At 32.5% G+C, this 16,224-nt stretch overlaps 1 protein-coding gene across 2 annotated transcripts; it reads left to right on the forward strand.

Annotated features, from left to right (window-relative positions):
* Positions 1 to 4,472: 4,472 nt before the first annotated feature.
* Positions 4,473 to 15,573, forward strand: LOC142614309 (uncharacterized). Of its 2 annotated transcripts, none has more exons than XR_012840397.1 (3): positions 4,473 to 4,715; positions 7,784 to 7,890; positions 15,384 to 15,573. XR_012840397.1 is itself a non-coding variant. In XM_075786900.1 (3 exons), the coding sequence occupies exons 1-3, from the start codon at positions 4,487 to 4,489 to the stop codon at positions 8,024 to 8,026; spliced, it is 390 nt and encodes a 129-aa protein (XP_075643015.1). In that variant the 5' UTR covers positions 4,484 to 4,486; the 3' UTR covers positions 8,027 to 8,248. The 2 variants fall into 2 exon arrangements, 1 of the variants encoding a protein (XP_075643015.1); XM_075786900.1 differs by lacking the exon at positions 15,384 to 15,573 and adding an exon at positions 7,973 to 8,248 and having other exon boundaries at positions 4,484 to 4,715.
* Positions 15,574 to 16,224: the final 651 nt, after the last annotated feature.

Below are 16,224 nucleotides of genomic sequence, written 5' to 3' on the forward strand. Positions count from 1 at the left end.
ATTTTACTTCAACTTGTTTAGGTGTCAACTGATTATTAAAGTGCTTTAAATGATGGTTCCAGGTGTAACTAATGTAATCCAATAACTAATTGACACTCAAAATAGTTTGGTCAAAGTGTGTGGTAATAGGAGAACTCCAAATATAATATCTACACATTGATAAGAATTCAATTAACTAATAAAAAAGTTGTACTCAGTGCAGTGGCGGCTTCAGGAATTTTTTTTAGAGTGTTCCTCAACAAACATAAATTACACAATCTAATAAAAAGAAAATTTTATATATTAACAACAACAACAATCAAATATTGTGGTTTTTTTATCAAATATTTGTCCATAATTCTAGCAAAAGAATAAATAATAAACTATAAGTTCATTTGAAATATTAATAAAATTATTAATTATTGTTGTTTAGTTGTTTCATTAATTATAAAATTATTAATTGTTGTTTAGCCTAATATAATTTAATTTGTTTGTCTTTTATAATGTATTAGTCAATTAAATTATTAATTATTGTTTATTAGCTGCTTCATTATTTTTCTTTACTAACTATTAGCACACATCTTACTGTGCACTAGCATACACCCCATCTGCATTATCCACTGCCAACCCACTACCTGTCTCTCATGCCTTTACTTCCCACCTGGCCCCATACACCCATCCACCCCTCCCCACTCAACAGACAAGCCCCAATCACAAGAGCCAATTTGATGATAAATTCACAATCACAAATTAGTTCACAATAATTCACAATAGACAATACACTAAAAGACAAACTCAGTAACTCACCAACACCAACGGATAAAGTCAAAACAGGGACAAATATTAATAAAGTTAAAATAAAGCTAAGCAATTACAGTTCAATAAAGCTAAGCAATTTCACCAAAAAGAGAGAGAGAGAGAGAGAGTGAGAGAGAGAGAGAGAGAGAGAGAGAGAATCAGCCAATCAGATAAAGTCTTTGGTCTTAAAGAAAGAGAGACTCTCATTTCACTTAAATAAAAATTACTTTCACTCTTTCAGACTTTCAGTAGAAAGAGAGACAGAGAGAAGTAAGAGTCTAAAAGAGAAAACTCATTAGAGAAAAAGAGAGGGTCAGAGAGAAGAAAAGATGAAATACCTTGAGGTTGAGCCGTTGAGGGAGCAAGGAGGCCTGAGGCTGAGGGGCGGCGCCGTCGGGCTGGGCAGCACGTCGAGGCGACTGGCGAGGTCCGCGAGGAAGGAATCTCTGATCCAATCTGTGCTATTCCGATCTTCGATCCGACTGGCGAGGCAATGACCGATCTCCGATCCGACTGGCGATGGCCGATGAGCTCTGTTGCTCGAGTTTGAGGTGGAGGCGCCATCCGTTGGTCTTTGATGACATGAGATTTTTTTCTTTAGGCTAGGTTTCTCCTTTTCTGATTTCAGTTTTTGTACCGGCAGACGCGTATATTGGATTTTTTTTTTTTTTTGAGAATCCGTGGGCTTGGGCTACCATCTATTGGGTTTTCCGTATGTTGTTTTTTTCTTTAGATTGGGTCTACTTTCCCATCTGTTGTTTAGGATTGATGTTGGGCTTTGGGCAGTGGGCTTGCTCTGTTACAAATTTTTTTGGGTTTTTTTTTTTGCTTAAGAGTAGAACAGATAATTTTTTTTTTGATTTGAGGGTGTTCCTGATTTAGTTGAGGGTGTTCCTATGTTTTTTTTAAGAGTAAATAAATAAATAAAAATTAAATTATTATATATATATATATATATTTTTTAGTTTAGGGTGTTCCTGGGAACACCCTGCAGTCAACATGGCGCTGCCATTGACTCAGTGTATAAAACTCTCATTTTTACAAAGTCTGAGAGAGATTATGATAAACAGTCTTATTATCAATTTATTGGGGAGACTAATTCCCGAACTCAAAACCATGACTTGTTGCTTTTGGTGGAAGTCATTTGCCATTGCACCAAGGTTTGACCTCTATATCATTTAACCATATAAATATGCATAATAAAATAATGCTAAATGACTAATTATTTTGCAGTTATGATCATCCAATGTGGCATATAATAAAGGAAGCATTTCAATCAAGAGTCTTGTAATTTAGTGGCACAACTTACTTTCCTTCATTAGAAAAACTACGATTCTAAAATTCCAACTCCCTATTGTTGTAATAATAAAAAATCATCCAAAAATATATCATGATATTATTAGATGAAATGAAAATAAAAACTATTTAGTATCACTTTCATCATAGTATATCTCTTAATCTTAAGAAAAATCTCTAAAAAAAAAATTATTTAATAGGTACGACAGTGATGATATTGCATATATTACTTATAGTGTGATTTAATGTTAAATTTTTAAAATATGAAAAAGTAGATATAACACCCTGAGTTAATCACATCAACTGTTCAAATTAGAGTATAGAATTAATTGGTAAATTACATGTCATTGTAAATAATTTTATGAATAGTAATGTAATAGAATTTCTTTTTTTTCATGGTTTATGTTTTTTTAAATATGAAGTAGATATAACTAGAGGTGGTAATTCGTATTCGCGTGCCGGGTTCGTGTCGTGTCAACTCATGAGTATTCAACGATATATGTCAATACTAACCCGACATGTTTATTAAACGGGTTATGATTTCTCAACCCTAACATGACCCATTTATTAAACGGGTCAATCGTGTCGACCTGCTTATCAGATTTTATCAAAATGAAAAAAAAAATTATGAAAAAACAAACAAATAAAATTTTTTTAATATAAAATTTAAAATTAACAAGTAATTGCATCACAAATAATCATTCAAAACTAATACATATCACAACATCACAAATAATCAATCACAATATGTCAAAAAAAATAAACCACAACAACTAATAAGTTTATATACCTAGAGTTTGAAGGGTATATTGGTAAAATGTCATTTAATTAAACGGGTCAGATGGCTCAAATGGGTTCTATATGTTCAACACTAACCCAACTCTTTTATCAAATGGGTCAACCATGTCAACCCGAATATGACACGAACTCGTTAAGTCTCAACTCATAACCTGCTAATCTTATGTCGTGTTGTGTCAGGTTCGCGAGTCGTGTCCAATTTTGCCACCCGTAGATATAACACCCTGAATTAATCACATCAACTGTTCCAATCTTTAGTATAGAATTAATTGGTAAATTTTATGACATTGTAAATAATTTTATGAATAACAATGCAATAGAATTTCTTTTCTTTTCATAGTTTATATTTCTTAAAATATGAAGTAGATATAACACCCTGGATTAATCAGATCAACTGTTTCAATCTATAGTATAGAATTAATTGGTAAATAATATATGTCATTGTAAATAATTTTATGAATGACAGTGTAATAGAATTTCTTTTCTTTTTCATGGTTTATAATAAAGATGTTTTATTATAACACCCTGAATTAATCACATCAACTTTTTGAAGACGTTTTATACAATTTTTTATTTTAACAATATGGATTTTTTATATGTAGTGTGTATATAGAATTTTTAGTGTGAGTAGAATAATGGAAATTTTTTAATTTCTCAATTATTTTTTGGTCCTTAATGTGTCCTAATTTTAACTCACTTTTTAATTGAATTATAGGATTATTTATGAAATTCTAGAAAAGTAGACGCCAAAAAGTCTCATTCCAATTATATGAGATGAGAAGAAACTAAGCATGGATTTCCAATATCCCAAACAATTCCAATATATATGTAAATGAGTACTACAAAGATTACAAGTTCTCCAGGATATGAAACTCCAAGTGAGTGAAGGTTTCCACCATGAGATTTTGGGAAAGACTTGAAATAAGTATGATCTTCAACTTTAGATTTTTGAATAGGTACCATCCCTTGTGGGCAACCTTCTTTGTGGAGATCTATTTTCGCTATTTTGCTGTTTAATAAAACTTTGTTTGTCATCCAACTTTCTGAGAAACTCGGGTTCTTTTGTAAAATTTGTAGTTAAAAGTTAAAACCAAAATTAGCCCAAAGTTTTTGTTCATTTTTAATTTGTAAAACTAATTAAGATTTAGTTAGAATAATATGGGACATATAATGATATAATAAATGTCTTTTATTTGATAAAATATGTAGTCTATGAGAAAGTCAACAGAAAAGAACATGGAAAGAATTTACTTGGCCATATACCTGAATTTTATGATTCTTAAGCAGAGGATGAGCAAAAGCAGGCTGTTTATATGGCCAAAATGGGCATTTGCCACTTTCTCACAAACTTTCTAGCATTTTGTCCATTTTCTCAAACTATTTAGGGAAATATCCCTGTTTTGAAACTTGATAATGTGAGGGTCGAGTTTGTATATCAAACTCGATTATCCTATAAGCGAGTTACTAAAAAACTCGATTTGTATGGTCGAGTTAGTCTGAGCATTGTGCCATGCTGGCGAAGTAGACGTGGCTTTTCCAATAAAAAAATGCTCATGTGAACATGCATAACTTGATAAGTACAAAATTGAGTTTGCCTTAACGATTTGAATCTCTAATGTCACACAATGCCTATTCACTCTCTCCCTGTGCACTCTCCCTCGCTCTCTGCCATCACTCTCCCTCTACACTCTCCTCTCCCTCGCTCTTTGCTCTGCGATCAGTCTTCCCTACTCTCCCCCACTCTCCTTCAGTCTCACTCTCCCTATCTAGTCTCCCTCACCCTCTTCGATCAGTTGTCGATGCTTCCATCGAACCCTCACAATACCCGCCGCCGTTGATTGCAGGTACGTTGCTCTCCTCTGATATCTTTTCTGATTTTGGGTAATATTAGGTTGTGTTTTATATGGGATTTTGATTATTTTGTTGAAACTTACTTAAAAGTAGTAAATTTACTAATCAAGATGAGAATTTTGTTGTCTTTTATATGCTGCAATGATGATGATCTAAAGTATTTCTTGTTATATGGCTATGTTTGTGTTATTTTCTTATTAATTAGAGTTTTGTTGTCTTCTACATGCTGCAATGATTATCTTATTAATGAGTTTAAATGTGCTTGGGGTTTTGATGGGGGGTTTTGGCAAATCGATTGGTGGTGTTGTGGTGATATCTCTGGGTTTGTGTAAAATGTGTCTTATCCGATTGTAGGCATGATTTTTTATAGTTGTTCTAAATGGTGTCGAACTAATTATGTTTGATTCTAAATAGATACACCGTTTTTCTTTTGGTGTGGCATTTTAGAATTCATGCCTGCCGTTTCTTTTGGTGCTCTCTTCAACTTGTCACAGTGAATTATAATTTTATTCATTAGCTTTTTAGTTTTATATAATATCATGGCAATCTAATCTGGTTATATGCATGCAACCCCCTCAGTTATTTCTGTCCCGGTGCGTTGTTCTTTTCTCCAAAATTATTTCTTATCATTCATGGCAAGTAAATGTAGCTAGTTCTTGCTACTTTTGAGCTGTCAGTAGTAATAATAATGATGAGAATTTAATCAAACTATGTGAATTTTATGTTTTTGTGCTATTAAGAATAGGTGTTTTTGATTCTCAATGTTATATCGTTTTTGCGAAATAGCCTTGCTGTTGTGTATCTAAGTTATGATGGATTACCTGGATGTGAGATTGAACTCTATTTTTCAATTACTGGCTTAGCTGCAATCCTTGATTCATTTGCTTACCAAATTGAGCCTCCAAATTGTGTTTGCCATGTTTTTATTATTATATAAAATCTGTCTCCATATGTTTTGACTGTGACTTGGTCTGTGCTATCCTGATAGATTTTTTGTTTTTTGTTTTTTTTTTGTTTTTTGTTTTTTGTTTTTTTTTAACTTCAATTACAGATAATAGAAAAAAAAAGTGTTTTTATTAAAATTCTGGCAAGTTCTTATTTATTTAAGCTTTAATTCGATTGCTTTTGGGTTGCATGTTATGTAGGGGTAAGAAGTGATGTGATAACTATCTTATTGCAATATGTTTATATTGATGAAGTTTTTGCCGCCTTCTAATACCTAGTGCAGAGCCTCTAATACTGTGGAATCCTGCATGAGGGTTCATGTTAAATTAATTGGCCTTTTGGATTGTGGATGTTTTTAGGGACGTGCAATTATAATTTGTTTGGCATGTTTGATGTTGAAACATTTTAGTCTCAATTGAGTTGCTTGTTTTATGCCTCTTTCTTTTGAATGAGTTGGAAGTTTAGGTTTGAATTAGGATTTAGATTAATTTTTTTTTGAGATAATTTATATAGTACGATTCCAAATTTGATGTCAAGATTACTTGGACTAATAAACTTTGGTTGAGGATTACTGAGTTCTCGACTTACTACCTCCTTTGTAAGTCTCATTATCTCATTAGTAGAGTGAAGAACTTACTGGGGGTGTTAAGAGTTCTTTCTTATAGGGAACTCAACCTGATAATATTAGCATGGTCTTATAACAAAAGAACAGTCTGATTTAAGACTTTATGCAGGACTCAAAAGAATGTCCTTATTCTCCACATGTCACCTTAAGTAACACTAGTGGACTGTGTTTTTATATTATATTTTCTCCTATTTCAAAGGGATTTTGGATAAGTTATATTTTAGGCATGCTTAGGGGACTGTAGGTATTTGTTCATTTTCTAGCCAGATTCCCCTCTTAAAAAGAGGATGCAAGGTTGTGTTTCTCCAGTAGGTTGATTTGATTTCCTTTATTGATATGTATATGTAAAGATTTAAAATTTTTAGATGGAGTAACCTCCAAGCAAAAGTAAAGTAGGATTCTACCAACTTCAGATCAATAGTTTTGTGCACTATAGCCATTCGAGGATGGGCTGTTGGAACTGGTTTATCAATGGTGGCTTTGCAGAGATATGAGGAATAGAATCAGCAATGAATTCAAGATGAACAACAGTTTTTTAATTCAATGTCTACCTCTTATTTACCCTGGGAGTAAGGATGTGTGTTAATGGAGTAATTATACAATACTATGGGATTCCTTGGTCTTGTAATGATGTGTGCTAATAAGCAATTAAGCTACCTTTGAAGCTAGAGTAACTTTGAGGTGGTTTTGAAAGCAACACTTACAAGTCACTAGATGTTGAGGTGGTTTTGTGTGAATGAAAAAAAAAATTGAGCATATTAAAGATAAGGACTTTGCAACTTAGGGCATTGTCATACATAGATGGAGGATAGCAAGCATTTCAATGTTAAAGCTTCTTTATCCTACCTTATTTTTTTATTTTTTGGTAAGTAAACATATATTTTACTGCAAAGAAACTACTTCATGTACAAGAGAGACAAAGAAACCACTTCATTTCTACATTCATACTGGACCTGTTTGGCTGGACCTTTTATACCTTTTCTTACTGAACTTTGAGAAACCTTTTTTGGATGAACTATACTAAGCAAATATGACTAGCAATGAGGGTTTACAGTTGAGCACTTGTAGCCTATAGAAACTCTACATCTTTTTGGAGACAACTATGCTATCTAGTTGAGTACTTGAGTTGAAGCCAGAGATTATATGATTTGTTAATTGGTTCTTTAACTTGATGAAATGTTGACAATCATGTTAGGCTCATAATATGTCTTATTGTATCAATTCTTTTAATTTATATTTAATTGTGGTTTGCTGGTTTAGAAACTCTGCATCTTTTTGGAGACAACTGTGCTATCTAGTTGAGTACTTGAGTTGAAGCCAGAGATTATATGATTTGTTAATTGGTTCATTAACTTGATGATATGTTGACAATCTTGTTGGGCTCATAATATGTCTTACTGTAGCCATACTTTTATTTTATATTAATTGTGGTTTACTTGTCATAGAGTGAATCCTCAAAAATTGCTAACAATCGATTTGCTGCCATGTCAGATATGCAGGCACTAATTAGAGTGGAGCCTAGACCCGGCGATGATACCCAGTTGACCCGGCAGGCGGATCATTGGTCAACTTTGCTTTGGAGGCGCACCATCAACAAGGTATGTAATTGTATTATTAATATATCTTTGTTTTATAATTACCTCGTGTGCACTACCTAACACAATGCTTGTCCGTGTGCAGGAGGTTGTTAGGGATTGTGCCCTAAAATCCAATTTATTGGCATGTCATAATTAATTAAATTGTTTAATTATATGAGACTATTTATAAATGAACTAATGAAACATTATCATAGTCCATGAGATGCAGTGTATGTGATTTATGTAAAAAGTCACAAAAGATGTAAATCACAAGTTCCTTGTAAACTCAAAATGTAGTTCGTAGTCGGTGATGAAATTGGACGTTTCATCTGCGAAGACTTTAATACATCAACTAAGATAATTTGTCTTGATCATGAAAGTAGAGACTTCTAGTTGATGTGTTGATGTGTCTTAAGAGTTAAGACATATTAAATTGGACCACTGTAAAATTAATTATTCAATCAACAACTATCACCTGAATAATTAATCTCACGACTTCTAATTTCATAGACTCTCAATCCTGAAAGGGTTGTGAACCCGATCATGAAATGTAGGTTACTTTGATATATATGAGGAGTGAGATCTAAAAATCACGATTAAAACCTCAGTATGTTGGGTAACCACACGTAGTCTTGAAGGAGCACATATTCTCAAGATGGAATCCATAATCTCTTTTGTAGAGACACGAAATATCCCCTTGAGATAAGTTTAATGGAAATTGGTTATTCACGGCATCCATTTTAGTAAAGAGTTACTAAAGCTTATATTTATTGAAATTGGATTTCAATAAATGTGAATAACTAAAAGATTAAACCAGGTACTTAAGGAAAAAATAGTTGTTTACAAAGTGATAGTTTATCATGATTTTGTTCACTATGGATATTTCATGGAGGGGTCAAATGATTTTATTAGAGTCTTGGGATATAATTTATTAATAAGGCCTAGAGTGCAATTATATTTATATAGTGGTATTAAATATAATTAATGGTAACTTTGGACTTATCAAGAGTTGACAAAAAAACCCAAAACCCATTGGAGTAAGAGTCTTATTTGTTCCCTTTAGTCTCATCTCAAGCCACAAACTAAATCCCAATTGGATAGGCTTAAAAGGCTAACCCAATTAGATAATCAGTTTTTATTTAATAAGAGTTGTTAAATAAAGTAACTACCAATGGTAGTTAGTATGTACGTATGATGAAAAGAAAGAAAACAATTTTTCCCTACAAGGAGAAGAAGAATGATTTTTCTTTGAGAATCAATGTACACAAAGACTAATTGAGAAACCACACCTGTTGGGCACCATGTGGAATTGAGATGAAGATTAAAGGTCTTCTCAGGTCTTAATTTTGAATTTCACTACATCAATGTACGTTTTCTATTCTTTGTTCTAGAATTCAAGGTTACATGTTACCTTTCATGAATGAAGTAGATCTATGATCGTTGTTTCCGCTGTGTGTTTTGTATGAGATACAAAACCAGATTTTCCATCAATTGGTATCAGAGCCAGGTCTTCAATATCATGTTTGTATAACATGTGATTGAGTTTTAGAATCAAAGAAAAACCGTTTTCTTGGTGTTCTAGTTTACTGCTGTAAAATATCTGCATATTTATGTTCTTTTTGTGGTCTACAATGTGGATGTAGGGTCTCAATTTATACCTAAGCCCAACGAAAGGAAGGGTATAGGCCTAAATAACCCAATACAATAAATTTTATAGAGAGTTAGTTAGAAATCTTGTTTCTAATGAGCTTGAATGACAATAACAATGGCCCAAGATTATAAAATGATGAGATTGGATTAGTTTGTATGATGAAAGTAGTCCTCGGACTCAAGCCAAGGAGCAAATTCTTATATTTCTTATCTCATACAAGTTGATTACAGATATTCAATCTACAGTGTTTTTTCTCCTTCTTTCTTGATTCCCCCTCTCTCTGGGACGTTCTTCCCCTTTATATCTCTTCCTTCTTGCTCTCCACATGTAGGTCTAGTCTGCTAACATTGATACTTGTCCCATCAGCACATTCAGAAAGTCTTTAGGTAATAGCTGTAAGGCTGAAAATCACTGTTCAAATATCACTTCCCCACTAATGCGCCCAGAGACTTAGGTACAAAGCATTCAATGTGGTGGTAGCAGCTTTCTCTTAGATATTTCCCAACTGTTCTTGCTCTCCGTGCCCCGTGAAACATATCTTCATCCACAAGTCCTCCTAAAATATCATTCTAAACGACATGACGCACCATATGATCCTTACTTCGCTTAGCCGAGGAGATACCCCTCCTTGGATTACTTCCCTTAGCTTCTTTTGCCACAATTTGCTCGTGGGTCTCTAAGTATGACATCTTTATCACTATCAATCCGTCCTCGGATAGGTAAACATCCTTGGACAAGCTAATGGCCCAAAAACGCACATTGGGCCTTTTATCCTCACAGTGGATATGTTTAGAGATTCATGGCATTAGTTTTAAAGTTCTAAATGAAACTGGAATATCAGTCAAGCATGAGCATTTTGTTTTGCACTTCTTGGATACAGTTTATAGTTTTATTTGATAACCGTTGCTGATGCCATTAACGTATATGAGATATAAATTGGTTCGAATAATTGTTTCGTGTTATTCAAAGTGGTCATGATTATGTCTCTTAGAATATTCCGTGTTTTGATAGTGTTTGTGTTAGGCATGAACACGATAGTCTTCATATTAGGGATGAACACATAAACCTATAAAGCATTGATAGAGTTTGATGTGTTGTTCTCTTGTCTTCTTGGAATGCATTGATTAATATATGCTATATATTGCTTTGTATGATTCGAAGAGGCCATGTTTATATCTGTTTTCTTTTCAGTGTCGTGTGCTTCTGTTCAATGCTAAGTTTATTGAGATTGAAATAAGCTTTTTGTTTTGTCTTTATCAAGTTAGCGATAGAATCGTAATAGTGCAATAAATGCACCATTTCACTTCTATATTGGCATTGGATTTAAATGCCAAAACTTGACAAGTAATGAAACATATTTGTGTGTTTTATTTCTTGCATGGCCACGTTGCTTATTTCCCTTGGTCAATTTTGTTTTATTATTTTTGATAATAAGACATGGTATCCATTATGTTTGTTGACCATTTTATGAACATGTACAGATGTTTGTCTAGTGATATATTTTTATGATCAAACAATAAGTAAATGCTAGAATTAATTTTATCCTTTAATGAAATTTATTCCAAATGAGATTAGGATTATGTTTTCAAGGGTTTCTAGCATATTAGGGTTCTTGATAATAATCTTGAAAAACTTAATGTTTGATCTGTAAATCTTCGTTGATAAAATCAAAAGGTGTTTTTGATGGAAGAACAACGAAGATGTCAAAAACGGTTACCTGAAAATTCTGGAAAAATTTAGTTCTACGAGTTTCGATCGATCGAGAATTCCTTTCAATCGATCGAATGTACTTTTCAATTGATCGAAGAGGAATCAAGAACCGATCGAGTCAGGCAGAAATTCTATGATGAAATTCTTCATTGTCTCGATCAATCAAGAATTCCTTTCGAATGATCGAATGTTAATTTTGATCGATTGAATAGGAATCGAGAATCAATCGAACGAGGCAAACGCTTTGTGATGAATTTCTTTATTTTTCGATCGATCGAGTAATAGGTTTGACCGATCGAAGGCACTGAATTTTGAATTTTCACTTGTTTTTTACTAAGTGCTAAAATTTTGATTAAAAGTAAGGCTGTGTGATTAATTTGACAGTCTTTAAAAGTTAAAAACATACATTAATCATTATCTAACTAAAAGACCTAATGAGATCAAAGATGTTAGTTAAGTAGAACTCTTACTCCTAAATTGTTGTATGATTAAAAGTCCTTAATTTATGTTAATCAAATGTTTTTAATGAGATGAAAATTCTAATTAAAGTTATATAGTTTCTAATAAGATTAGAATACTTTATCTAGTAAATTAAGGATAGAGTTCTATATAACTAATTTTTGATTCATTAGTGTTTAAGGAATTCTAAATAGTTTAGGACTTCCATTTTAGTTACTGATTCTAATGAGATTAGAGTCTTCAACAAGTGCAAGGTTATTAGTTGTGATGGGATCACAATTATTTAAAGAAAAGCCCAAATAACGAGTGAGAGTGCTGAAATAACCCTTTTGTTAAGTTTATTGTAATGTGAATAGATACCTTGTCTTGACTTCGAGTCTTTCATTCCAAGTGGAGGGTATTTACTTCACGGATTACATGACGAAACTTCTTTGTGATTGCGCGAATGTTCGTTACGCTATTGTGATGTGACTTAGTCAGATCACATTGAATTTAAACAATTAATCACATTTGATATCTAGGGTTAAAATTGTGATGAGATCACAATGATTTCAATACAATCCAATTGTTCTAAAATTTCTAATGGGAGAGAGATTCAATGGTTCGATCTCATGGCCTCCATTGTCGGTTCTTAATGGTGTGAGGTAAACATCTCGTCTTGGCTTCGAGCCTTGTGTTCCATGCAGAGGGTGTTTATTTTATGGTACTACAAGATTAAACTTCCCGATTTATAATAGTGTGGGGCAAGCACCTCGTCTTGGCCTCGAGCCTTGCATTCCATGCGGAGGGTGTTTTGCATCATGGTACTACGAGATCAAACCTTACAAGGGTAGAGTTATGTGGCTACACATAGGTCTAGGCAATGGTGTACACTAAACTAAGTTTGATAGTATCCTCTATGCTGAGTTCTTGCTATTATTACTTAGAGGCTAAAGGAAAAGCGGCAAATTATTTTTGTTTGGTAAGAGTTACCATGATAGCATTAATAATGAGAATATTTCTCACCTGATCATAGTGGTTGGTATTCACTCTATGCTAAGGAATATTAAGTGCGGGATTAGGTTGCTGTTGCACCTAGTATGGTATATTTTTTTTGGGTTCCATACTATATGGTTATGGTTGCAAAATATAATGTCCTTGAAATTAAGTTCATAGTCTCAAGTTGAAGTTGTCATAAATTTTTTGTTCTCTAACGACTATTTTAATTGATTCACATTAACTAAGAAATAATTTTGGATATGGTGCTTAAAAGAGCTAAAGTACATAAATATATTTTGATTCAGCATTGTCATGATTTCCTATACATGATGCATTTAGGGAAGATAGTTTATGATGTGATCATAGTCTCCATTGGAATGTTATAATGTTACATTGGCTTCTATCTCAATTGTGCTACAACATGAGATGCAAGAGTTAGTACTAGACTTAGACCTTATTTTAAGTCTAAATGAGATGTTTGGTATGAATCAAATTGAGTGCTAAAAAAGGCTTAAGGAGTTCCAATTCTATATCATTTTATGAAAATATTTTATTTTTTAAATGAATTGGAATTCTTGGATGTAGAGATTAAATGTTAATCTCATTTGGATATGATCCACAAGTCCTTGTTATAATCATTTGATCAATTCAGATTGTTTTTGAAAATAAATTCTTTTTATATCTAAATTGATGAGTGAGTTTTACGCAAAGAAAGACATCCTAAAAGCTAAGGCTAGGATCAATATGATTTAATTCAAATTCGTAGCCTGAACGGAAAGGTGAGGGTGGTAAGAATAGGAATTATAACACCAAACAGTTGGACAAGTGAGTTGTCCTAGTAATTTGCAAAAGGAAATTAGACTCAAAAGTATGACCAAAAGGAAAGTGTTTCCATTTTGATAAAGTTAAGCATTGTCCATGATTGTTTTCTAGACGGAAATTTACATATTTTATTTTTTTAAGAGAAAGTTTCCATCCTTTGGTATTATATGTTTTGGCACTTATGTCTAGATCTTATTAATCTAAATGATATTTAAGATTGGTGAAAGATGGGCTTTTAGAACCATTATTTTGTTATATTCCTAGTCTATGGACTCTATTTAGAGGATAATAAGATCTAGGGCTCCTTTTCATAAAGGAATAAAGTTCCAATGACTTCTTTAAATCGGTGCATACATAAAGGAGGAATAGGGCTCTTTTAAAGGTAGATTGTTCTAGAAGAAAAATGTTAGAATTTGTTGTAAGACAACTATGAAATACATTTAGAAATGAGATGGTTGTATTAGATACACCGGTACAATATCGTAGTGGGAGAATTATCAATTACCAAATAAATTCATACTTTTGGAATAAACTTTTGAAGTCATTCCACAAGGATATGAATTTGATCCTCAATCCTACGCAAAGGCAATAAATGATATGAATATGGATTACTGGATCAAGGTTATGTGAATAGAATTAAGTTCTATTTAAAGTCTAGAACTTGTAGAGGTGCCTAGTGGCATTTAGCCTATTATTTTCAAATAGGTCTACAAGAAAATGAGATTGATAGATTTGAAGGTGCAAACCTTCAAAGTCAAGACTAGCGATGAAAAAAATTATTCAGAAAGAAATGGTTCGACTATGAAAAGATTTTTTCACCAACAATCAAGTTTGACTTTATCTAGATTCTCTTATTCATTATATTTCATTTGAATGAAATATGACAATGGATATCAAGAAAGCTTCTTTTAGTGGCAATCTTGAGGAAGACATCTATATGATGTAATTAGACTTGTTCATAGCAAAGAACTAGTAGTGTTTAGTATGCAAGTTGCTTAAAGTTCATTTATGGACTAAAGCAAGCATCTAATCATAAAATATCATCTTTGATCAAGTAATCAAATTGTTTGATTTGATCAAATATTAAAAGGCCTTATGTGTGTAAAAGCTATATAGAATAATAAATTTTTTAATGTATGTTGATGACATTCTAATCATTTAGAATGATGTAGAGTTATTGTCATCAATGGAGTTATTTGTTGTCTAGTCCAATTTGTTATAAAGTACTTGGGAAAGACTGGTCACATCCTAAGAATTAAATTTTGTTAAAATTCAGAAATTAGGATGTTGGGTTTATCTCATACTGCTTAAATTGATTAGATTCTAGCCAAGTATAATATGTAATACTTCAAGAAGGGATTCTTTCTTTTTAAGTTTGAAATTCATTTATATAGGACTATAGTCCTAAGACATATAAGAGGGAGAACATATTAAGATAGTTCCACCAAAATCTTTATGCTATGTTATATACTAGGCTAAATATTTATTTTGCGGTAGGCATGGTAAGCAAATATCAATTGAATCTAAGATCACTTAATTTAGTGAGAGTAAAGCATATACTCAAATATTTTTAGGAGAATAAGGGATTATATGCTTGTCCACCAAAGTGAAGATTTGATGGTTACTGGTTATACAAATGCTGACTGGTAGTTTGATTGTGATTCATGAAGTTGGACTTCAAGATATGTGTTCATCCTAGGTGATGAAGATACACATTAAGCGTAAGTATTGTCTCATTAGAGAGATATGAGTACGTAATCAGTAATAGTAGAAAAGATAATTTATGCAATAAATCTGGCTGAAACTTGTTTCCAAACTTTGCATTAGAGTGATTGTGAATTACTTTAAAGGGAAATAAATGTCGGATATATGATAAATTGTCTTTGAGGGCAAGTGGGAGATTGTTAGGGTTTGTGCCCTAAAATCCAATTTATTGGCATGTCATAATTAATTAAATTGTTTAATTATATAAGACTATTTATAAATAAACTAATAGAACATTATCATAGTCCTTAAGATGCATTGTATGTGATTTATGTGAAAAGTCACAAAAGCTGTAAATCACAAGTTCCTTGTAAACTCAAGATGTAGTTCGTAGTCGGTGATAAAATTTGGTGTTTCATCTGCGAAGACTATAACACATCAATTAAGATGATTTGTCTTGATCATGGAAGTAGAGACTTCTAGTTAATGTGTTGATGTGTCTTAAGAGTTAAGACATATTGAATTGGATCGCTGTGAAATTAATTATTCAATCAACAACTGTCACCTGAATAATTAATCTCACGACTTCTAATTTCGTAGACTCTCAATCCTGAGTGGGTAGTGAACCCGATCATGAAACGTAGGTTATTTTGATATATCAGGAGTGAGATCTAATAATCACGATCAAAATCTCAGTATGTTAGGTAATCACACGTAGTGTTGAGGGAACACATATTCTCAAAATGGAATCCACAATCTCTTTTGTAGAGACACAAACTATCCCCTTGAGATAAGTTTAATAGGAACTGGTTATTTAGGGTGCCCACTTTAGTAAAGAGTTACTAAAGCTTATATTTATTGAAATTAGATTTCAATAAATGTGAATAACTAAAAGATTAAACCGGGAACTCAAGGATAAAATAGTTGTTTACAAAGTGACAGTTTATTATGACTTTGTTCACTATGGATATTTCATGGAGGAGTCAAATGATTTTATTAGAGTCTTGGGATATAATTTATTAATAAGACCT

Source organism: Castanea sativa, chromosome 10 (assembly GCF_040712315.1).
Source record: "Castanea sativa cultivar Marrone di Chiusa Pesio chromosome 10, ASM4071231v1".
Lineage (NCBI taxonomy): Eukaryota > Viridiplantae > Streptophyta > Magnoliopsida > Fagales > Fagaceae > Castanea > Castanea sativa.